The sequence below is a fragment of the Coffea arabica genome, chromosome 10c (assembly GCF_036785885.1).
Source record: "Coffea arabica cultivar ET-39 chromosome 10c, Coffea Arabica ET-39 HiFi, whole genome shotgun sequence".
NCBI lineage: Eukaryota > Viridiplantae > Streptophyta > Magnoliopsida > Gentianales > Rubiaceae > Coffea > Coffea arabica.
In genome coordinates this window covers 34,739,039-34,763,821 of record NC_092329.1, presented here as the reverse complement: position 1 = coordinate 34,763,821, position 24,783 = coordinate 34,739,039, and the positions used below count along the sequence as shown (strand labels likewise).

General features: G+C 43.6%; 2 protein-coding genes and 1 long non-coding RNA gene across 3 annotated transcripts; all 3 read left to right on the top strand.

Moving 5' to 3' along the window:
• The first annotated feature begins 9,811 nt into the window (after positions 1-9,811).
• Positions 9,812-10,891, top strand: LOC113714067 (uncharacterized). The gene has a single exon (XM_027237862.2). The coding sequence runs from the start codon at positions 9,812-9,814 to the stop codon at positions 10,889-10,891; it is 1,080 nt and encodes a 359-aa protein (XP_027093663.2).
• A 137-nt stretch (positions 10,892-11,028) lies between these two features.
• On the top strand, positions 11,029-12,840 carry LOC113714068 (uncharacterized). Its single transcript, XM_072068735.1, has one exon. The coding sequence runs from the start codon at positions 11,029-11,031 to the stop codon at positions 12,838-12,840; it is 1,812 nt and encodes a 603-aa protein (XP_071924836.1).
• An 8,147-nt stretch (positions 12,841-20,987) lies between these two features.
• LOC140015606 (uncharacterized) lies at positions 20,988-23,415 on the top strand. The gene is made up of 3 exons (XR_011822247.1): positions 20,988-21,439; positions 22,506-22,569; positions 23,277-23,415. It is a non-coding gene; the product is annotated as an uncharacterized lncRNA (long non-coding RNA).
• Positions 23,416-24,783: the final 1,368 nt, after the last annotated feature.

Below are 24,783 nucleotides of genomic sequence, written 5' to 3'. Positions count from 1 at the left end.
AATGAGCAAAAATGGAGTGGAGAGCTTTCTTCCTTCTTCCCTTGCAGTTGTTGGCCGAAAATGAGGGAGTGAGGAGAGAGAGATGAGGGTTTGTTAGGGTGATGAAATTTGGAAAGAAAGAATGAAATAGTAGCTTTAGGTTGTGTGCAAAAAGTCAACTCTCACTAGTGGTCGCGCAAGGGTTTTGTACTGTCGTTTTCTCTCAGGTTTGTTTCAATTGTGTACTAAACCTCCAATGTAGTTCTTTTAATATGGTGATTATCCACTCTTAGTAGTCTAGTATTAGTTTCTTAAATCTCCATTTAACCGTTTTAGCTCAATATACGTGAATTTTCGATTCGCGCGCGATAAAGCGAAATTTTTTGAACTCATTCACCACTAATGCCTCAATTAACTTTTCTTAGTCTATTATTATTCATTCTTAATTCTCCAAGACTAATGCACTCTCGAATCGAATTTGCCTCAAAAAACGTGTACTCGTTATTCCTTACCGAACGAGCCTCCGAAAAATAAATTTTTCTAACGAAACGTTTTAAAAACGTAAGTGAAACATTGTTTCATGTAAATGGATTTAAAATGGTTGAAATAAATTATTCGGAGAAAACGAATGAATAAATAATTAATTAAGTCATTAAAATAAGATTAAATAAGTAAAAATTCAGGTCCTCACAAGCTCAATAAAACTGTGTTTTTTTTATTCTAAAAAAAATAGTATGGATTATCTCAAGTTTTCCACAACTGCACGCTATCTCGTTTATTCCACGATTTACTAGTTTTGTGGAACATGATGCTATGAAATTCTATGAATTCAAAAATTAAGATAGCACTGATTCAAAAATATTTTGTAAAATCAGGTAGGATCTTATAGGTCGAATGTATTATCCCAATAATATCAAAAATTTGAGGAGAGAGAGAGAGAGAGAGAGAGAGAGAAGAATGAGATAAATTATAAATTCATTGTTGTGAATCCACTAGTGCAACACCCTCTCCAACCTTGTGTGGCTGAAAATGGAGGAGATGAATCAAAAGTGATGTTGTTCTATCATGATTTATCCAAGATATGATACTTTTGGTGTAACCAAATGCTTGCTGTATATTCAACTATTTTGAATCCCTGTTGAAAATGTAGAACACAAATTAAAAAAAGGAATGTTTACTTCTATCCTTGTAAGAAATTCTTAACTATGTGATATTATCAATAGGTGGAAATGTTGTGTCTGCACACCAAAAGTTCAAGCCTGCTAGACTTATAGTGTCTTTAAATACATTGAAATAAGAGAATTTACTTTAAATCATGATTGTGGACATGTTTTGCAAGTACCATATATTACCCTCCCCATGAAGTAATAAGAGTGTTCATCCCTAAGGTTTGACCTATTTAGAGATAGAACTTGATGAAGAGATTAGTGACGCCAATTGAAAATGTTCCAATTGTGGAATGGTGGGTTGTATGAAATATTGATGTTCACAATGAGTTTGATGCTTATAAATGACCACAAAAAAGAAGGACAGAGAGAGAGAGAGAGAAAGCATCCCTATGATGAGCATGCGGCTTGATAATTGGTTTTAGAGAATAAGATATTGTGAAATTATATAAATTCTAATATTAGATGGCCATGGTTGGACAATATAAGAATTTGGTAAAATCAGATGGACCTTGTTGATTAAATACATTATTACAATAATGTAAAAAACTTGAGAATAGGGAAATGAATAAGTAAAGCACAAGTACGTTGTTATGAATCCTCCAGCACAGTGCCCTCTATAATACAATGTGGCTGAAATTGAAGGAGCAAAATAAAAAATCATGTTGTTCTATCATAGTTTTAAATGCAACTAAATGCTTGTTGTATCTCGGGTTATGGTGAGAGGCATTGCACTTGATTTTAGAAATTGTGGGATATTTAAATCTCCACTAAAAATGTAAAACATAAGTAGGAATAGGTATGTTTACCTTTATCCCTACAAGTAACTCTAAATTGTGTAAGAGCATATGATAGCAAAAAAATTATGTCAATACATCAAAAAGTTCAATCCTACTATATTGATCATTTCTTTAAATATATGAAAATATGAAAATTCACTTTGAATCGTGATTACGAAAATGTTTTTTTAAGAACCATAGGTTACCTAACCTGTGAAGCAACAAGAGTGTTTACCATTGAAGGTTTGACTTACTTAGGGATGATAGAAGAAAATAATACTAATAACATTATTTGAGAATTTTCTATGTTTTGAAGAGGTAGATTTGTACAAAATATCAATTGCTTATAATGAGAGTAGCATTTATAGAGGACCATAAAAAAGAGAAGCTCTTTAATGTGCATGTATCCCTAATTATCAATTTTGAGGAACAGGATAATTTCTATGAATTCAAACATTTAGAGATAAACTTGGTTAGAAAATCCAAGAATTGGGTAAAATCAGAAGGGATCGTGTCAACTAACAATATTATCGCAATAATATCAAAAAATTTTAGAAACGTGATGAGAATGAGATAAAGGACAAGTATAATCTTATAAAGAACACAAATAGGAAGAGACACATTTACTTTTGTCCCTACAAGAAATTTTTAATTGTATGAGATTGTAGCACAATAAGAATGGATATTACGAGACTTTTAAAAAAAATTCTTTTACAACAAAATTGTAATGTATAATACATTCACACATGCGGGATCTCATTAAGCTTTAACTTGCCCGATTTTATGATAATTTCTTTTTTAATGAAGAAAAGTAGGGATTTGGCAAAATGTTAGAAGTTACATCTCGATACGTGTTACTTTTGGATGTCGCTTTGTAATGCCTAATTTTTAGAATATATTGATTTGATATGTAAACCTTTTGTAGGCCAAATTGTATTTAACAAGCTCAAGATAAAAGTTTGTAATGCTCACCTTTTGAGACAATAATGTAAATGTATTGATCTTTCTTGGTTAATATAATTTTCTAATTATATGGCTTGTGAACTAAGAAAAAAAGATAGTCCTAGCTAGAATTAAGCCAATAGGAATGGTAAGTTGGGCCACTGTTTTGAAACTCGGACCAGACCGGCCGGTTCAATCAGTTAAACTAGAATCGGCCAGGCATCAGATTTGAGCTCCCTTGTAAAACCGGCTAACTAAAACACGGTCAAATTCAGTCAAAAATTGGGTTTGACCACGAACTAGTAGGAATTTGTTTTTCTTTTTTTTTTTGCCTTTTTCTTTTGTTTTCTTTTTTTACCTTCCCTCCTTTCTTCTTCTACAACACCAATGAACAGAATTCACATCTCTGCAAAACTCAACTTCCTCATTGAATTAGCCAATCTCCAATCCATCAAAATCACCCTTAAATGCATTTGCTAAACAAGATCAAATAATAGATCTCACTGTTAAAATTTTAGTAAAAAGAGAAAAAAAAAAAGAAAAGGAGATGGAGAAAAGAGAAATTGAAAACAAGCAAGAATAAAAGTTTCAAATTTTGTAAATTTGAGAAAAAAATTTAAGAAAAATGAAACTAAAAAAAAGAAGAAAAGAAAAGAAGAAATAGATGTTAAGAATTGTGAATTTGGGGAAGGAGAGACTAGCAAACAAAATATGGGGGCGGCTGTATAGTGAGCAACAAGAGGAAACGAAGGAGAAAACCTACGAAAGTTAGTTTAGGGTTTCAATGTTTTGCCATTTTTAGGTTTTGACCCCTAAAATGCTAGAAAACTATCAATGCACCTAGAAACATTTTATAACTTACTAGTGCGTAGGGCACACACTATGTGTGTGCATATTTTAGAAAAAAACAAATAATAAAAAAGATATAGAATAAAAAATTAGTTAGAGAGATTTTTGGAAGGTGATGCTGTGAGGGCCTGAAAATTTTGTGTCAATTTCATACTGTTATTTTAATTTTATAGATACATTATTATTGATGAATTTAAACGTTTAATTTTTTTACCACTTGAGAAGTGAATAATAGAAGTTTGTAATGTGAGAGCCCGAAAATTCATTCATATATTTCACATTTTATTCAAAAGATCGAAAATATTGCATATACATATCATTGATTGATTAATGTGTTTAATTGTCTCCTTTATAATTTAAGTGCATAGGGATATTTTAGATTATTGTATGATTATCTTTATAGAAATTATACTATTTAGAACAAATTAATGGGGCAATAGTGTGAAAACTAGAATTATTTTGGCCATAGTAGAATAATGTTTGGAGACAAAAACGTGCAATTGACAAATATCTAGATTTTGCCAAATGTTAAAAATTGTGTTAAATGACCAAATGGCCATGGGATTGAGCTGAAAATACCATGCAACTAGCAGCCTTTCTTTTATCTTGAATCCGTGGGAGAGAGAGAGAGAGAGAGAGAGAGACTAAGCCATTTTCTTTTCCACTTCAAGACACAAGTGAGAGAAAGAGTTGGTGTATAGGTTGAACCAAGAAAATTCCATCTTTCTTTGTCCTACAATCGAGAATGAGAAATTGAGGGTGGCTGGAACCATTTCTCCTTGCTAGAAACCGAGAGGATGAGGGGAGGAAGTATAGAAAACATTTTTGGTTCCTTAATCTTCTAGCTAGCAATTGAGAGAGAGTGAGAGAGAGAGTTAAACCATTTCCTCTTACCACTTCAACACAAGAAAGAGAGTTGAGAGTGAGGAAGAGATCGTGGCTTCTTGGTGTCCAAACCAACTACATTGAGGGAGAAACATTGGAGCATTTGCCTTTGAGAAATCGAGGGAGAAGGAAAGGAAACAGTCTGCAAATTCCAGCTTTTGTTGTGAGGAAACAAGATGTAAAACCTGATAAATTTCCCTCATTTCCTCTTTACCTTAGTTCTATAATGTCTTAATTTGAACTACCATCAAGAAAAGAGGAACTTAATCAAGGAAAAAATGCTTCAAAGCTGGAAATATTTTGCTGAACTCACTGCATGAGATCCGTCTGCAATGCTGTGGTTATTTCTCACAAAATCTATTAAGATGCATTTGTATGCAACACACACACTCTCTAACTCTTTTATCTTGTCATGCATGCAGAATTTCACTTGAAGAAAAGAAAGATCAGTGTAAAAACTTGAAGGAAAACTGTGCTTAAAAGCTGGTTACCTACTGGAAAGTTTTCTGTGTTGCCCGAGAGGCAGAGTGCTTGAGTTTCACAGCTTTTCATTCAAAAATTTGGAAGAAATTTTACTAGGAATGTATGATATATGCCTTATTTTTTGTTTTGTATGAAATATATAGCAGGTTTACCTTTGAATCTAGTGGAAGGTTGATAACTTGGATGGAAAAGTTGAATGAACTGTTGGAAAAACTTGTTTGACTGGCCGAATAAGGGAGGAAGGAATTTTCCAGCTTTTTTCCATAAATTTTGGCTGTAAAATTTTTATATTGTTCTTTAATACATTTATAACACAGTAATCTTGACATGCATGTTGGATTTCAGTGAAAAATAAAGAGTTTTAGTGGAGAAAATTCCGTTTTCCAAACTATTTTCATGCTGGAAATTTTCCTGCTTTGAGCCAAGGGAGAAGCTAGAATCTTTTAGATTTATTTTGAAATTTTAGATGAAAAATTCGCAAGACTTCCTGCTACAAGTCTTATTTCTCACTTTATATGAGATGTGGTGCATTGTGTTGAATTAAGAAGGTTAAAGATTGGTATTTTAACTAGAAACTTGGAAGAAAACCTAGCTGCAAATTTGTTGTTGGATCCGAGTGAATGAAGCTGCAATTTTGGTTCTTTTCTTCAAGAATTTTGTTAGATTATAACTGGAATCCATGCTTTATGTCTTGTATAATGTTTATAGGGTGATGCATGTGGGTTTCTATGGTGAAAACTTGAGTTTTATGGCTGGTTTCTTGCTGGAATTTCCAGCTTTGGTCGTGAGGAAAGAAAGCTTGGTTTCCCAACTCTTCATCCAAAATATCTAAGAGTTTAGTTAGAAAACTCATTTATATGTTCAATACAATCTTTATTTAGTGTTGCATGCTAGTTTTCCTAGGTGGAAATTCATTTAATGGGGCTGGAGTGGCTATATAAGGATTATATGGCTGTGAGACTATTGTTAGTTGCCCGATTGGGAGTCTAGCTGCAATTCTTGTTTTAAAACAAAGATTTTGGAAAGTTTGCGGGATTTCAAAGATATGTAATCTTATTGCAATGTTAATGTGAAAGCATGTTGAATTTGGTTGATGTTTGATGCATTAAATGAAATGTCAATGAAGATATATAGCTGAGAAACTGTTTCTAACCATTTTGAACAAATGCGCAGGTTTTGGGTTTAACTTTGAATTCAAAAATGGAACTTGAACCCAAAACTGACCAAAACCCCTTCAAACCATCTTATAACAGTTTTACTTGTGAAAATTCATCCAATATATAGGACGAAATCACAAAAGTTCATAGGAATTGTAAGCTGCCAATCTCTAGGAAATTTGTCAACGTTGAACTTTGATTTCTAAAATGATCCTTTTGATCCTTAGAATCTAAATTCAAACCTTCATTATAAAATGTAAATTGCCATATAACCACTATATCTTACTTTCTTTTGGTAAAAATATGGAACTTTAAGATTTGAAAGATTAAAACTACCTAGACTTTGAATCTTTGATGTACTAGGATAAGATAAGTAATAAGATCACCTTAAAACCCTCATATATGTATGCATTTAAATATCTCGAATTATACCTATATGCATCTATATACATTTAGCTAAATTCATCATGTGAACCTTAATTTCACCATTGGGGAAAATAATAAATAAACTAATAAATCTATAACTATCTCAGAAACCGAGAAAGAACCGAGGAGGGTCCAAGCACCGGGTAGTGAACTCAAATTACTTTGGGTGAGTATTCTACATTTGTTTGTAATGACTGAATACTTGATGAATGATAAATGTTGCGTGCCTAACTGACTAATACTTGTTGGATTATTGACATTTGAATTGTTTAGAGTGAAAATTTGGTAATTGCTACTGTTTTATTGAAAAGCGAGTGTGTACTTTATCACACTCGATCTAACTGCTTTTGGGAGCTATTAATTATTTAACTGCTACTGTTAACTGTGCTTGACCGTTTTGGGCCCAAATCCCATCGATGGTCAGCGTATTCGTGACAGCAATGGGTTCGGTCGAATAGGTCGATACTCCTTGAGTACTGTTTATTGGTATATTCGAGTATGATCTACTGAAAGGAGAATGTTGGAAGAAAGGAGAATGTTGGTTACTGTTTACCTAGGAAAATGACACTGAATTACTGAACGGAGCTAAGTGCTACGTTTGAAAATGGATAGGAGTCACCTCTAGAGTCCGTATCAGTATCGTATCATTTGATATTGATTGTTGACATTAAATGGCTGAATTGAACTAAATGCTACACCAAAAAACGGACGGGAGCCATCTCTTGAGTCCGTATCAATACCGTATCCTTTCATATTAAATGTATTATTTGTTTTAGAATATTAATTGTTGTAATGTGTTTTATTGTTGGGTTGTGAACTCTGTGATTCTATTGGACTGCTGGATATACTTGAAACCTCATTGGACATTAGTTCAACCCCTTTAGTTGTTTTTCTTGCATGAGTGGAGGACGGGGGTGAGATAGTAAATGTTAGAAGAATATTTTTGGAATGTGCAGAGGCCCCGTCCTGGGCCTAGACACGTGGAAGCCCAGGAAGGGCAGAACTGGGTCTGGATCGCAGGCCTCTAACAACCATTAGGGCTCCCAAGAGGTTCCAGGGAACAATCCCGCAGAGGGCGGGGAGAATCCCCCTCAGCCCGGGATTGTGGTTATACCGGGCAAGTCCCGAAACGTACGGAGGTCGGACTCTCACTCAGGTATAAATGGTAACGCACACCAACTACACAAGGTACGCTCATTATCAGCACATTACCCCCGGCTGCTTTATTCCCCGTGAACTTCATTCACCAGAGAGCTAACTTGACCGTCGGAGTGCCCTCGGGGACGACCTCGGGGCCCCCTTGTTAGACCACTCTCTTATTTGTCTTGCAGGCTTGGAACCAGCTCTTCCCATCAGCACGCCGAGTTAGTCAGGTCAGATCGGTCCGGGGAAGCTCAGCGCTTTTTCAGTTGGCGCCGTCTGTGGGAACGAGAGGTAAGTGCAGTTGCGTTGACGGCGAGAACGCGTTCCAAGCGGACCGTGTAGAGCACCGGCCTTGGAGCTGGTGAGGGGTCCCGGCGAATGGAGACCGGGGCGGATCCGGGCGCCGGGGGCTCAGCCCTGTCAGGGGAACAGAGACAGCAGATTTTCCAGTTCGTGACGGAGAACCTCCCCATGCTTGAAGACATCATCCGGCAGGCGAAGGAGGGGGCGAAGCCGGTGGCGCACAGGCCTCCAAGGTGAAGGGGAAAGAAAAGGAATCACTTCCCGACCCCTCGGAAGATAAGTCACGCGACCAGCCCCCCAGAAGAAAACGGCCACGGACTCCTCCTCGCCCCCGAGTCTCGGTGGTCGGGGATAGCGAAAGATACTTCGGTGGCAGGTCTGCGGGGAGTAGGCCGAGAAACCCCTCCCCGCGCAAACCTGTGTGGAACGAGCCCGATCGCTCTCCCGACCGATCTATTAAGAGTCGGCTGCGAAACCCTCCCCAGTGGAAGCCTGTTCGAGACGAACTCGAGCAGATCTTGTGGCCACAGTTGTACGAGGACAACTACACCACCTCGCCCTTCCCCCGGGAGATAGAGGATTGCTCACTACCCCGGAGGTTCAAGATCCCGAGCATTGAGATGTATGACGCTTCAACCGACCCGGAAGACCATCTCTCGGTCTTCCTGACGCACATGCGTCTGCAAACAGTCACGAATGAAATCCGCTGCAAGACCTTTCCCATGTTCTTAAAGGGGAAGGCTCGGCTCTGGTTCCAAGGTCTGGCACCGGGGTCTATCCGAAATTTTCCTGAACTGGCCAGACAGTTCGTCGCCCAGTTCGTTTCCTCGAAAACTTACTCGAAAAATGCGACTCACCTAATGGCTATCAGGCAGAGGCCCAACGAGTCACTGAGGAATTTCAAGACCCGTTTCAACGCGGAGAGTTTACAGATCATGGACAAAGATGAAAAGGTGGTCATGGCCGCCTTCATGAATGGACTTAGGGTAGAGGAGCTCTTCTACAAACTGGACGAGAAGCCTCCTGGAAATCTGAAGGATCTCCTGACCAGGGCGCACGCGGCCGCTAATCCGGAGGAGGCGGGCTGCCTGAAGAGAGAGTCAGATCGGGAGTTCGGATATCGGAGAGGAAGGGGAAACCCCCCCCCCCGAGAACAAGAATGGTCCGGCCAAGAAGAACGTCTTTGACCGGCTCTCGAGGGAGAAAGCCCCTGCTCCGCCACCACTCCCGAAGAAAGGTTACACCCCATTGACTCGGCTTGGAGCCCAGATCCTGGCTGTTATGGAGGCGGAAGGCTTGGGAGGTCGGCCATCCAAGATGGGGACACCTCGGAACAAAAGGAACCAGGACCGATATTGCATTTTCCATCGCGACGTCGGACACGACACGGAGGGGTGTTGGGCCTTGCAGAAGGAGATCAAGGATCTGGTCCAGCGCGGCTTCTTGGGACGATTCGTGTGGCAAGGTCGCCCCGGCCAGGAGCCCGGGCGTACCTATCGCGGAGATTGGGGTGAGGGCCGACATCGCGACTGCCCTGACCACGTGACGCGCTTCGGAGCCACTCCCCCGATCGAGACACCTAGAACCTAGCGGGGGTGATAAACACCATCGCTGGGGGTCCCACGGGGGGGACAGCCATGCAGCTCGGAAGAATCGGCGACCTCCCTCCGAGGGGAATGATTCCTTGAAGCGCTTACGCATGGATGAGGAAATCACTTTCGGACCAAGGGATGCAGTTTCTCTAGCGTCCGGGAACCACGAGACCATCATGATAGACATTGTCACCAACAACTATCGGGTGAAGAAGGTGTATGTCAATCAAGGGAGTGCGGTTGATATTATGTTTTATCGGGTGTTCAAGGAGCTCGCCTTGGAGGATGGACAACTGACCCCAGTTCGGACACCTCTTGTGGGCTTCACCGGACCGCCTATCAACCCGGAGGGAATGATCACCCTAATGGTCACGGTAGGGCAGGTCCTCAAATGCCGGACCATCCCTGTCAAGGTGGTCAAGCAACAATCCCCGTACAACGTGTTCCTGGGTCGGCCTGCTTTGAACGCCCTCCGAGCTATTCCCTCCACACTCCACCTTAGCATCAAGTTCCTCACTCCGGGAGGGGTAGCCGAGGTGCGCGGTGATCCAGAGGTGGCCAGAGTTTGCTACTTGACCATGCTTCGAGGACAGGAGAAGATGGTGGCCCAGACGACCTGCTTGGAGCCATACATTCCAGGGGAGGAGGCCCGGCAGCTGGGCACCGAGGACGAGATCGAGGAGTTTCCCTTGAGGGAATACCGGCCCGTCCTGGTGATCCGCATCGGAGCGCTGCTGCCCCTGGAGGAGAAGGAGGGTTTGAAGGCCCTGTTAAGGGAATACTCCCAAGTCTTTGCATTGACGGTTGAGGACATGCCCGAGATTCCGACCGACCTGGCAGTCCACCACCTCAACGTGGATCCTCGCTTTAAGCCGGTGAAGCAGAAGAAAAGTAGTTTCGCCCCGAAGAGAAACGAGGTGATCAAGAATGAGGTCGGCAAGCTGCTGGAGTCCAAGATCATCCTGGAGGTACATTACCCGACCTGGTTGGCCAATCCCGTCCTGGTGAAGAATGAGGACCAGTCGTGGAGGATGTGCGTGGATTTCACAGATCTCAACAAGGCCTGTTCAAAGGACTGTTTTCCCCTGCCAAGGATCGACAGGTTAGTAGACTCTACTGTGGGTTTTGACGTTTTGTGCTTTTTGGATGCCTTCAAGGGATACCACCAAATAGAGATGGCTGAGTAGGACTAGAAAAAGACTTCCTTCATCACCGAGGAAGGAACCTACTGCTACTAGACCATGCCATTTGGGCTGAAAAAAACGCTAGAGCTACTTACCAGCGCCTGGTCAACACACAGTTCCAAAATCAGATCGACAGAAGTATGGAGGTCTACGTGGATGACATGATCGTCAAAAGCCGAACCGACCAGCGGCTCATTCCAGACCTGCAGGAAATCTTGGATATCCTGTGGGACACCCGGATGTGGCTGAACCCGAAAAAATGCACCTTCGGGGTCAGGTCGAGAAGGTTCCTGGGATTCTTGGTGTCCCGAGAAGAGATCCGGGCCAACCCGGATAAGCTCCAGGCTATCATGGGCATGGCCCCTCCGAGGAACGTAAAGGAGGTCCAGCGGCTCACGGGGAGGATGACTGCCCTGAGCAGGTTCCTCTCGCATTCCGCGGTCAGGGGACTGCCTTTCTTTCGAATCCTGAAAGCCCCCAAAGACTTTCAATGGACTGAAGAATATCAGAAAGCCTTTGTCGACCTGAAAGCATATCTGGCCGAGCTGCCTACCTTGACCGCCCCGGAGCAGGGAGAAACCCTGTTCCTATACTTGTCTGCCTGCAACGAGGCCGTCAACGTGGTTTTGGTGCGGGAGGACAGGGGGGTTCAGAGGCCAATATACTACGTCAACCGAGCTTTGCAGGGGCCGGAAACGCGGTACACGCCGGCGGAGAAACTGGTCCTTGCCTTGGTACACGCTGCTCGTAAGCTCCGACCTTATTTCCAGGCCCATAGCATCATCGTCATAACGGATCAGCCCCTACGGCAGATACTTACAAAGCCCGAGGTCTCGGGCAGGAAGACCAAGTGGGCCGTCGAGCTGGCCGAGCACGAAATCGGCTATCAACCTCGCACCGCTATCAAGGCTCAGGCCTTGGCAGACTTCCTTGCTGAGGGGGCTAGCTTGACCCTGACCGAGCCAAGCCCTTTGCGCGAGAACATATGGCCGGAGGAGCCATGGGTGCTATTCGTAGACGGGGCCTCGAGTAAGGAAGGAAGCGGAGCCGGTCTACTGCTCACCTCGCCCACTGGGGAAGAGCTGACTTACGCGCTCAGATTTGACTTCCCGGCATCCAACAATGATGCCGAGTATGAGGCCCTACTGACAGGATTGCGGATAACCCACCAGATGAGTATAACCGCGATCAAAGTCCGGAGCGATTCTCAGCTCGTCGTACACCAAGTTCGCGGGGAATACGAAGCCAAGGAGGATGTCATGAAGAAATACCTGGCCAAGGTACAGGAGGCAATCACCCTGTTCGACACTTTTGAAATCGAGCGGGTGCCGAGATCACAAAATAAGCTTGCGAACGCCCTGTCGAAACTGGCGTCCTCCTCGTTTGCCCACCTGAACAAGGAAGTCTTGGTAGAATTGGTCAAACAGAAAAGTATCAGCCAAGTTCAGGTCTTGGCTATAGATAGCCCGACCACCTGGATGACTCCCCTCATCGACTTCCTCAACTCGGGTGCCCTGCCAGGAAATAGGACTGAGGCCTGCCGACTTCAGCTCAGAGCCGCTAAGTATGCCTACGCCGGGGGAATCCTCTACCGGAGGTTGTATCTGTCCCCCTGGATAAAGTGCGTGACTCTAGAGAAGGGCGACTACATCTTTCATGAAGTTCACGAGGGCTTATGTGCGGCCCATGTGGGATCCCGAGTACTGGCTAAAAAGTGCCTTCTCCTGAGCTACTATTGGCCCTCGGTGTTCCAAGATACCGCGGCCCTGGTTCAGAAATGCCGAACTTGCCAGGTGCACGCCCCACTGCGTCACCAACCAGCCCGGGAAATGGTCCCCATCCATAGCCCCTGGCCCTTCGCCCAGTGGGGGATAGACCTCTTGGGGCCTTTCCCTCGAGCCCCGGAGAGATACGAGCACCTTGTGGTAGTCATCGACTACTTCACGAAGTAGATGGAAGCGGAGCCTCTGGCCACTATCTCTGGGAGAGCAATTCAAAAATTCTTCTGGAGGAACATAGTTTGCTGCTTCGGGATTCCGCATGTCTTAATATCCGACAACGGGCGCCAGTTCACCGAAAATCCCTTCAGGAGCTGGTGCGCCGAGCTCGGAATCAACCAGCACTTCACATCGGTCGGCCACCCCCAGGCCAACGGTCAGGTGGAAAATGTTAACCGAACCATTCTCTAAGGACTAAAAACTAGGCTAGAACTAGTCTAGTCTAACTGGCTAGATGAACTCCCTAGCGTCCTCTGGACTTACCGCACTACGCCCAGGACCGCCACCCACGAGACCCCGTTCTCTCTGACTTATGGGGTAGAAGCGGTGGTACCCGCGGAGATCGGACTCCTCTTGCATCGGACATAGAATTTCGTTCCGTCATCCAACAAGGAAGAGCTGAGATGTAGCTTGGACATGCTGGAGGCCAAGCGTGAGGAAGCGGCGATACGGATGGCTAAGTATAAAAGCCAGCTCGTCCGCTATCATAACGCCAAAGTGAGGAACATACAGTACCAGCGGGGAGATCTTGTCTTAAGAAAGAACTCGGTCAGCAGAGTTCATAACTCCAACAAGTTCGACCCCAATTGGGAGGGACCGTACAAGATCCTGGAAGCGAGTTGGGCTGGTTACTGCAAGCTCGAGAAAATGGATGGATCAGAGGTACCCCGCACTTGGCACTTCTCGAATCTGCGGTTGTTCGTGGGATAGATTAGGCCAGGATGTCTTACTGTCTGTTCTTCGGAACCCACATACAAGTTCATCATTAAATAAATGTTTGATTTTCAAGTTTTAAGCTCTTCGTTATCAATACCGTTTAATTTTTTAGCTTAAGTCCTACACTAGCACACTCAGACAATGTTAAGTGTCCTAGTGGGGGGTTGGGGTAATGGACAGAGTGCCTTGAAAGCCCGACGCTCGGCCCCAAGAGGTCGGCACGGCTTCAAAGTTTAGACTGGATGCTCGACCCCAAGAGGTCGGCACCGAGGTCCGAAAGTTCGGCGCTCGACCCAGGAGGTCGGCATGAACGCCTCCAAAGTCAGACGTCCCAAGAGGTCGGCACGAATGGATGTCCGGCCCAAGAGGTCGGCGCGGCTTAAAGCTTCAAAGTCTGGAAGTTTGCCGGTGCTCGACCCCAGGAGGCCAGCACGGCTTGAGGCTGTGAAATCTGAAAACCCGACGCTCAGCCCCAAGAGGTCAGCGCGGCGTGAACGCCTTCAAAGTCAGACGTTCGACCCAGGAGGTCGGCAGGACTATTCTTAAAGTTTGGTGCTCAGCCCCGAGAGGCTGGCACGTCGCCCCAAGAGGTCGGCACGGCTTGAACTATTGTGAGTTTGTTAAAATTCGGAAGTTCGACGCTCGACCCAGGAGGTCGACATGAACGCCTTCAAAGTCAGACGTTCGACCCAAGAGGTCGGCACGTCGCCTTAATGGGTCTACTTGGTGCTCGACCCGGGAGGTCAGCACATGGTTTTGATAGTCTGATTGCCCTTGACAATTTAACTGTTAGATTAAAAAGGGGATATATTTGGTGCTCGACCCAGGAGGTCGGCACATGGCTTTGGTTGCTAGAGTTTGGCGCAGGCGAGAATTGCAAGGTAGTTTCTTTCGAGTTTTATATATGCATTCAAATCCTATCTATTACAAAGCTTCCCAGTCGACACTAGATAGTTTCCTTCGAGTTTTATATGTGCATTCGAAACATATCTATTACAAAGTATACCGAGCTATAAAAAGGAAGGGGAAAGGAGGACCTAGCTGTGTACAGCTCGGTCCCTCTTCTTTTTACTGGTAACCTGCTTGGAGCAGGAGCTGAACGTACACTTTAAACATGTTGAGAGGCGTATGATAAAGGCTATTCAGGAAGGTAGCTGTGAAGGCCCTGAACCTAAAGGCAGGGGAACCTATCCATCTCGGATGGACCTTCAAGAGAATTTTCAACTGAAGCATGGTCACATCCTTATAAGAAAATGGAAAGGGTTTTTGGAGTGGTCACTGCCCTAGGCCACCGCCTCCTTCCCGGAAACTCTGCCAGGAGCCTCGTCCTCCTCCAAGGGAACCTCCTCCAGGTCGGCTCCCACGTCAGACCTGCTTGCCAGCTCCTTCAGGGCATGCCCCTTGCAGTACCCCTCGAAGAGCCAGTCCATCTTCTCCTCGGCGACAGGATTGTACTCCTTGAACGCGGCCAAGTCGAAACCAGGCAGGCCGAACTCCTTGACCCGGTCCAGGGCTCGCGTGAAGCCGACCTGGAGGATAGGCTGGTTGAGGAGAGCGATGTCCTCGGCAAACTGTTGGGAGGAGATGAACTCCCGAACAGACTTCTTCCGCTCCCGGCTGACGGTGCCTATGAGTTCGATGGCGTGATCCTCCCTCAGCTTTGCTACGCCCGCCTTCTCCTGGTCGAGCTCCGACCTAGTGGATGCGAGTTGGACCTGAGCTGTTTCCAGCTCCTTCTCAACCTTGCCCACCTTGGCCTTGAGGGAGTCCGCCTCCTTGAGGGCCTGGGTAAGATTCTGCTCTGTCTCCCGGTTCTTCTTCTGCAATTTCTCCAAGTCGGGAAACAGTTCGGAGAAGCGGGTCACCAGGGCAGCACCAGCGGCATTGGCCTGAGAAGAAGGAAGAAGAGGTCAGCGCACTACGCTATCTAGTCAGAACACAAAGGCACAACTGACCCCAGGGCTAGAAAACTTGCTTGGGATTGGGCGGTGTAATACGCGTCCTGGAGCTCGGAGGGACTGGCCAGCTCCATCCACTTCCTGTCTCGCTGGAGGACGGAGCCCGCGATCAGCTCGGGAGGCACCTTGGGGAATTGGGCTCGGTCATTGATAGAAAGCCCTCAGGATGGACAGAAGCAGCGGGGGTCGTGCGTAGTGGGGGCCTGGCCCGGTTTCAAGGGGGCTATGTGGCGGAAGTGCTACCAACTCGAGGGAGGCGACTTCCGAGCATGCTCCTCAGCGGAGCCAACGCCCAGATGGACTGGACCCCCCGTCAGCTGGAGGGGGGCTGTGTCGAAATCAGCGCGAGTTTCTTCCCGGGTTGGGAGGGCTCGTCCCCTCGACCCCTCTTCTGCCCAGTCGTCTTCTTCTTGCTGGCGGCCTGCTTGGAAGGGGAGGAGTGTGGCGCTTCTTTCTAGGGGGCTGAGCCGCCCCCCGGGGCCGGAGACGCCCCTGAGGCTTCCTTGGCAGCCTCTGGTGGAAGGGTGGGGGCAACCTCCACGATAGGCGCGCCCAGAAGCTTGGAGAGCCTCTTCACTGTAGCAAACATAGCCAGGTCAGCAAAAACAGGTCAGTCTAAAAATCATAATATACATATATGTAAATGCAATGAGCTACAGGGACAGAGTCGGCGTTACAGGCGTCGAGGTCGGTAGGGGAGGTCACCACCTCTCCAGGGGACCCGGACAACGTCCCTATCAGACCGGCCGCAAATATCTGCTCGGTGGAGAATTTGGCGGCATGGAGTTTCACCTTGGAGCTCACCAACTGGCTGAGAGTCTCGAAGTCTAAGTCCTCTGGGTAGGGGTCGGGCTCGACCTCCCCATCCTTCCACATATTGGGGGAAAAATGTGTGAACTTAACAAAGAAAAAGTCCTCCTTCCAATTTTTGACGAAAGAAGGTACCCCGTAGAACAGATCCTGGGTGCCTTTTCTCCCCCGACCTTGACTGGCACCTCGGCGGGAGAAGTAGTACCACCCAGGGAGAGAGAGATTAAGGATGTAGGTGGCCCGGAAGAGGGAAAGAGAGTAGGGGATGGAGCAGATTTTACAATAGATCAGGAATCCAATGATGATCTTGATCGAATTGGGATGGACTTGGGTGATTCTGAGCCCCCAATAGCTCAGAATCTCGGTTAGGACTGAAAGAATGGGGAGCCGGAGCCCTGCGATCAGCTGCTCCCTGTAGATGGCCACAAAGTCGGGGGGAGGTCGGCTGGCTCGGTAGCTGGGCCTGGCTGCCCTCGGCTCGAAGGCCGGAGGAATGGAAAAAGACTCGGCCAACTCGGCCACTGCCCCGAGTGAGAGGGTGGCCTCCTGCTGGTCGGGGTAACCATAGTTGAATTCAGGATCATCCCCCGGCTAAGAAGCAGGGGTCCCCTCGGAGGAGTCCCTGTCTTCCCCAATTTCTCTCTGGGCTCCGCCAGGGGAGTCATGTGGAGACTTGGGCGAAGGGATGGAGGTAGCCTGTCGTTCGATATAGGCATCGAGCTAGGCCGTCTCCTCTAGGATCCGGGTGGAAGGAGAGCTCATGATGGCTATGGGTTCGAACAGGTCGGGATTAGAAGCAGAAGAGGAAGAGAGATGAGGAGGAAGAGGCGACGGTGAAGATGAGGATGAAGATGAAGAAGAAATGAGAATCCTGAGGGCTCTACGCCGGGTAGGAATCTGAGATGCGGTGGAAGTGACGCCAGAATGATCCGACATAAAAAGCAAGAGGTGGCGGAGGAAAGGAAAATGCGAAAGAAAAGGGGGAAGGACTTACTGGTGAATAGAGTAAAAGTGAAGGAATCGCCGGAATTTGGGCACGAGAGACCGGAAGCCTTGTTGCTAGAAATTAGAAATACACGAAGGAAGGAGGAAATGGCGAATGGAATTTGGTAACTGCTATTTATAGGGGAGGAAATGGGGGGAAAACGGTTGCTTGAATTTGAACCGACCCCATGTGAACGCATTTAAGAATGGTATGGAGATCGAAGAGACGCGACAACTGAAAGGACAAGGGCGCAGCTTTTCAGTGGCGACACTTTGCCAGAGGTGACCCTAGCAGAGCAGTGCGCGGCGCTGGCCTCCCACGTGGCAGGGGTATAGATTAGGTCTGCCAGGAAACCCTACCTAATTTAGGGAGCTAGTGCAGAGGTCCCGTCCTGGGCCTAGACACGTGGCAACCCAGGAAGGGCAGAATTGGGCCTGGATCGCAGGCCTCTGACAACCGTTCTGGGGTACACCGCCACTAGGACTCCCAAGAGGTTCCAGGGAACAATCCCGCAGAGGCCGGGATTGTGGTTATACCGGGCAAGTCCCGAAACGTACGGAGGTCGGACTCTCACGCAGGTATAAATGGTAACGCACACCAACTACACAAGGTACGCTCACTATCAGTACATTACCCCCGACTGCTTTACTCCTCGTGAACTTCATTCACCAGAGAGCTAACTTGCCCGTTGGAGTGCCTTCAGGAACGACCTCAGGGCCCCCTTGTTAGATCACTCTCTTATTTGTCTTGCAGGCTTGGAACCAGCTCTTCCCATCAGCACGCCGAGCTAGTCAGGTCAGCTCGGTCGGGGGAAGTTCAGCGCTTTTTCAGAATGGTAAATGTTAACACCTTTTTGTTAACACTAAACCCTTACTCACACTTTATTATATAGTAAGATAGTGTCAGTCCAAAATTCTGTTGTTTTTTTTTTAAACCCCATCCTGGGATGAGAGAGGCCTTCCCCAATTTGTTAATAATACCAAACTATACTGATATAGTGAGAAGTAGAAACCAGGGATCTACTCTCTCACAACTTGTGTTCGAACAAAAGGAATTTCCCTGCTATCTAAAAGTATAGTCGCTCTAACACCCTTCAGGAGTTGCTGGAATGCCGTGCTGAAAAAATCATCCTAGGCCTCCATCGTTACTAACTTATTCGCTGCAGTGTTCGCTTCTCGGAATATGTGCTTAGCTGTAGTATGGAAGTTCCGAAGCATGTCCCGAATCTATCATAGTAAGTTACATAATGGCCATTTTGCCAAGCTCTCTGATTCCAGCAAATGAACTAACCCCGCCGAGTCCACCTCTACCAATAAATGCGGAACCCAAACTCTTTTACAGAAGAGCAGGTCCTACAACAATGCCAAACTTTCAGCAGTCAGCACATCGACCTCCCCGAACTCCTTGTAGAATGCAAAGATCAATCTACCCTCATGGTCCCGTAGCAGTCCTCCTCTTGAGACTTTCCCTTTGGAAACACTACCGTCCGTATTCAACTTGACAGCACCCTGTGGCAGCGGCTTCTAGGATAGCACCACCGTCTCGTTACCGGCGGCCTCCTAGTAGCCAATGTTGCCCATGGGTCATCCGAGTCACCTTTGAAATGCGCCAAGGAAAACAACTTTGCCCCCCCCAACTGCTCAACCAAACTTCCTGCCGCCAAAATTTTCCCTTACGATTCCAACCGAGCCCCCTCAAACCGTGACTTATTCCGTGCTTTCCATATGCACCATAAAATTAAACATGGGATATCAGACCTTATATGATTTACTGAAACTGATGAATTAGAAACAAACCAAGATAGGCACTCCGCTGAGATTGATCGTGAGGTAGTGTGAAGGATACCGAACCATCTTCGAAAAAAGTTCCAAACCTGCTCTGCTACTGACCCATCAAGGAAAAGATGTGTCGAGGATTCTTCATGCACATAGCAACAGCTATATCGAGATGCCAACATGATGCCCTGCCTTTTTAGATTTACCTCTACCGGAACCATATTACGCATCACTTTCCAAACTAGGAAGGAGATTTTTAGCAGAAGAGTTCTATTCCGTAGGAATCTATCAACCAGCGATAAACTCCTTTTTTGCCACAGAGTCTCCCATCCATATTTGATTGAAAAGATCCCCGATGGAGACCCCATCCACGCCATCTCATCTGCTTGATCCGGATACAAGTTAACCACCTGAACCTAGTGAACCAAAATTCTGCTGTTATTTTCAAATAAGTTCTCAAATTTAATTTTGAACTTGTTAATATGGATTAAATTCTATGGATTGCTACTTGATTATTTTATTTTATTTATATTTTCTCGTAAAATATCTTTGAAACATCAAACAAACATGAACAAATCTGTCTTGACACTAACATGTTTTTAGGTAATTTACATAGTACATTTATTTTTAATCAAATTATATTAATGACATCATGTTGATGTCATTCGATTTTTTATACCGCTCCGACGCCGATCAAACCATTTAACCCCTGATCCATGACCTTGGTCGAGTCGACATCCGGTCTAAGTTTTAGAACACTGGTTAGGGCACCACAACCACCCTTGTCCAAAGAAAAAAAATATTAATGAAACCTCCATTAACCGCCAATAACTTCTTAAACACCAAAACATGAATTTTTTATTTAATGATCCTTCCCACAAGTAGAATGACGTCTTAAATGCTTAAGAATTCTTAAACATGGTAATCTTATCCACATCAGCGGGTGTTCAAACCCAGATTCTAAAATAGGCATATACTAAATTACTTCAACATTCTAAAATAGATATTCAAAACCTCTACAATCTTTCATACCTATTGCAGCATTAGATATTGTTTCTAACACAACACGGTGCACCCTAAATAGCTAATATTAATGGTAAGACAACCACGAACAAAAACGCTCCAAATTCATTCATTCATTAAAAGTCGTCTCCTACAATCAGTGCCAACTTTCTAATTTTAAATTCACCTAATTTGAATCATCAATTATACTTATATGGTGCAAGTGTTCTCACAAGTCACAACTACATAGATTCACAATTGCATAGATTCCTTTACCCTTTAACATAGTGAGTAGACATGTTAATGGGTAGGATATCCAGACCCATTTAATTTAGTTAAATTCAGATCTAGATCCAGGCCCTTTTGGATTTGAAAAAATAAATCTATACCTAAACCCTTGTAGATCTAAATATCCAATGGACATTCATGGATATTTTCTGAACATATTAAGTTAAAAATATAAAGAGTACATAAATAATATAAATACCATCTAATTTTTGTTTTTAAATAATAAAATTAAGATTCAACAAGTTGAATGCAATATTATGAATTCAAAGAAAGAATTACTATTGACTACTTCTATATAGTTTCAAAAATTCAATTGCATCCACATTTAATATTTCATTCATTTGCCTTTATGTGAGAACCCTAAATTTTCACCTTTTCTCCGTATTTATTTGGATGCTTATTTCTCTTATTTTTGTAAATGAAAAGAATTTGTTACCTATCACTAAGGAGGGTTTCATTTCATACATATGAACGTGCGTTTGGTTACATTAAGTGTTTTTGTGTGAAAGTATATATATATATATATCTGTGGGAAGTACGGACGAATGCGGCGTGTGAGTTTGGAAAAGAAAAATTTTGAAAACAAAGACAGGGGCTGAATCCGGCCTGGAATCCGGGAAGAAACTGGCCGGATAGCTGGCCGGATTGCCTTGCATTTTTGAAAAAAAAAAACGTTTTAGCTTCTGCCTCATATCCGGCCAGGAATCCGGCCGGATATTCGGCTAGATTCTGGCCGGATTTTGATGGGACAGCAGCTTTGACCTGCGATTTTTCTTCCTTCTTATCTTGTTTTGGTCCAAAAATATCTTCATTTCTTCCTTGCTCAGCCGTGGCTTTTGAGAGAAAAGACCAAGCAAAGCTCTCTTTTCTTAACTTCAAATTTTGGCTTCAATCTTGAGATTTCACCATTTGATTTCTAATTCCTTCCATACAAGTGCTAGCTAGGAGGGGTTTAAGGGATTGGTGGAGTGAGTTTTGGAGTTGGAGCTCTAAGCTATCATTTCTCCTTAAGTTTCAAGGTAAACTATCTAGAAATTTACTTGTACTTCTTATGCTTGCAAAGTAGTGGATTAGAAATGTTACATGTGTAGTTTTGTAGCTAAGTTTATGGGTTTAAGTAGAGGTATAGCAAATTTCTGTTTTATAGGTAAAAATTTCTGTTTTATGATGATTAATGTTTGGGCATGATTTGGTATTTGATAAGAGTAATTTTGAGCTTGAGAATGTTGGTTTTACTTGTCTTCAAAGAATTTCAGCTTTTGTAGCAAAATTTCCAGTTTTAGGGTTTATATTTTGCTCCTTTATGTGGTTGCATTTGAAGGATATTGTGGTCTTAATTCAAGGTGTTTTATAGCTTGTTGTTTGTGGGAAAGATTGTGGTGAATTGAGGAGTGATTTGGTATTGAGGTTTGGTTGGAAAAGTAAGGAAAAACTAAGGGAAGTGCTGTCAAAATTTTCGTAAGAGCTCCTGCGCAGTCTTAGGAAAATTGCTATATCTTATGTAGGAATATCAGAATTGAGTTCCGTTTGTTGCGTTTTAAACTAGACTCATAGGGCTATAAACCGTGTAAGTTTCAGACCCTGTTTCTATCTGTGCAATTTATGGCATTTTTTCAAAGTTAACTGAAAATTGTGACCTGTTCTGTCTTGTGATGGTTAAAGCAGTACATTGCGACTTAAATTTGACCGACTTGCGTTCTGAATCTTAAGATGGTGTTTTCTGGAAAGTTATAACCCTTTGAAGTAGTTTCCAACGGTGTAAATTTTATCAATTTTGGACTTACAAAACTTGAGATACAATTTTTTCTTAGAGGGATATGCAAAACTGAAAAATCCTGTTTTCCGAGTAATGATTGTACATTCATTTTCTACTTCAACTTTGGAGTTGGTTACTTATGATAGATAGAGTATTGAGGTTGTTCATGCCTTTAAGACCGATTGTTACTCCTTTTCATTCCGAAGTCGCATTGCCTTTGCATTAATGGTTCATGTGGTTACGCACAGGACTTGTAACCGAGTTACTTGCAAATTTCTTTGATTCCAATTGTAATGTCAAGTCGTAAGTGTTTGCCTTGCTTGTTCTAGGAGGTGCCAGCGAGTAAAATCACACTTGGCAAGGAAACTTTTGAAACTATTCTTGTTTGATCTGGTGAGTGTACCACCCCTTGTATTGTTGCTACTTGAGCTATCTGTACGTGAAATCTATGACATAAATGACTGTGAATCCTGTTTAGTGTGATTGAGACGAGGGTGTACTTTATCACACTCGTACTCTTGCCTGTGTGGTATAAACTGCAATCTATCACTTGTACATGTTATGAACTTGAACCTGTTACCTGCACTTGTTATAATGTCGTTTGGATGCGTCCAACGGCTTCCTTATTAAACCTGAGCTCAACCTCATGGGGAGTTAATTAAATCGAGCCATGCAAGGGCTTGGTCGAGGAAATTGACAATCCGTGGGTGCCTGCTTTATGGAATTCTTGAGTATTGAGACTCTTGAATCCCGGTATACTCGAGTATTACCATTCCTGTTTCTATTCGGCGTTCGGGCCCGGTAAGGGGTATGAATGGTGGACGGGATTTGGCGTTAAAGTGGTGTTCTACTGGACGGGTTTTCTTATTCGAAAGTTGACGGAGGGTCAACGTAGTCGGATCAAGTACAGCAACGGGAAATTGGCTCCTGAGAGCCATCTGTATCCTTTCTGTCTGGATTGTTTTACTTATTTTCCTGTTGGGTACATGTATGTGATTACTTGAGCATGGAATTACTTAGTCCTTGACTGTATCTCTTTATTTTGGTACCTCATTGGGCTTATAGCTCACCCCGTTTTGTTATCCTTGTTTTCCTTACAGGAAAATCTTTTGGAAGCATGAGTTGAGCTGGTTATATATATGCTTTTGTATAACTCCTCAATAGATGGAAACCTTGAATGTATTTTGATCAAACAACTCCCTTTTGATTTGTAACATTGTGATCATGTATATATCTAAAAGTGTTTGCTTATGTAAACGTGTTACCCCTCTCCAACGTGTTCATTCGTTATGGTTGCCTGGAGTTATTGAAACTACGGAGGTTTCGGACGAGTATACTCAAGCGTGAAAAGGTAGAGAAAGAAATTGTGGCAGGGACTTTCAACCTTATAGCTTGGTGGTTTCCGTATTGTTCGTTTCCTTTGGTTTCTGTCACGCGTACTTTAGAGCGGTGAGTGTAGTGATCGACTGAGTCCCGGCGAGAGTTGGGCAGGCGGTCCGCCGAACCCTCTGGTTCGCCTTAGGGGGAGGTGGGGCCGTTACACTTTACCTTTTCTTCTTTTCTTGAGAAAGTTTGTACCAATTACAATGATAACTAGGATTAGTTTTTGAAAAAGAAAACAACCATAACATATATAAATATTCAGCCTTACTAAAAAAATATAATTTTGTACCTCTTTTCCTTATTTAAATCTCCATGTTAGTAGATGTCTTGCAATCCAGCACTAAAATAGTAAATGAGATAAAAGTCATTTGACTAAGGACCGTTGGCAAATAAATAATAGAATAAGAAGATTTATAAACATTTACTCATTTTTTTTATTCAATCTAATCATCAGTAGTCACTAATGTTTCAATCACATCTAGAAGTTATTTACTACAAGTCTCATCAATCATTCAACCATCAACATTAAATACAGATTCTGATACTATGAAACCTTACTGTATATTCGATCTAATAGTTATAAAATATTAGATTATTTTATAAATTTGCCAATAAATATGTATATGTTATTTAATTAAATATATACGGATCTGAGTAAGATCTGGTATGGATTTGGATTTACATGTGGATTCTAAAAAATTAGACACTATCCATACCCATGACTCTCTCATAGGGTTTGGGTCTAGGTAGGGTTTAAATTTGAGAAATTAAATCCAAACCCAACCCAAATATATTGAGTTTGGGTTGAATTTGGGTAAGATCCAACCCATTGACATGCCTAATAGTGAGTATTGGATATCCTTTTTTTTTTCTTTCTCCAATTTTTTTTGCTAAATAGGAGGTTTTGAATTTAGTATCTTATACTTACAATTATTTTCATTTTACCATCCAACCCAACTCTTCATCCTTTCCTACTCCAATTTAAGGAAATATGCATTCGATATTTTTTTTATTTCCCTCTCATATCATATTTCAATAAAGAAAGAATGGAAATGTTATATTTTACCTTCCTTTATTCTCCACTAATTCCTATCTCTCTTTTTCTTGTTTTATTTAAGTGAGTCTCCAAATTTTACATCGAGTAAATTGAAGATGAAATAATTAATTACGGACGTCCTTGCCACCTAGGTAATATCTTACCGGCTAAGTTGGGTTCTAGCGGAC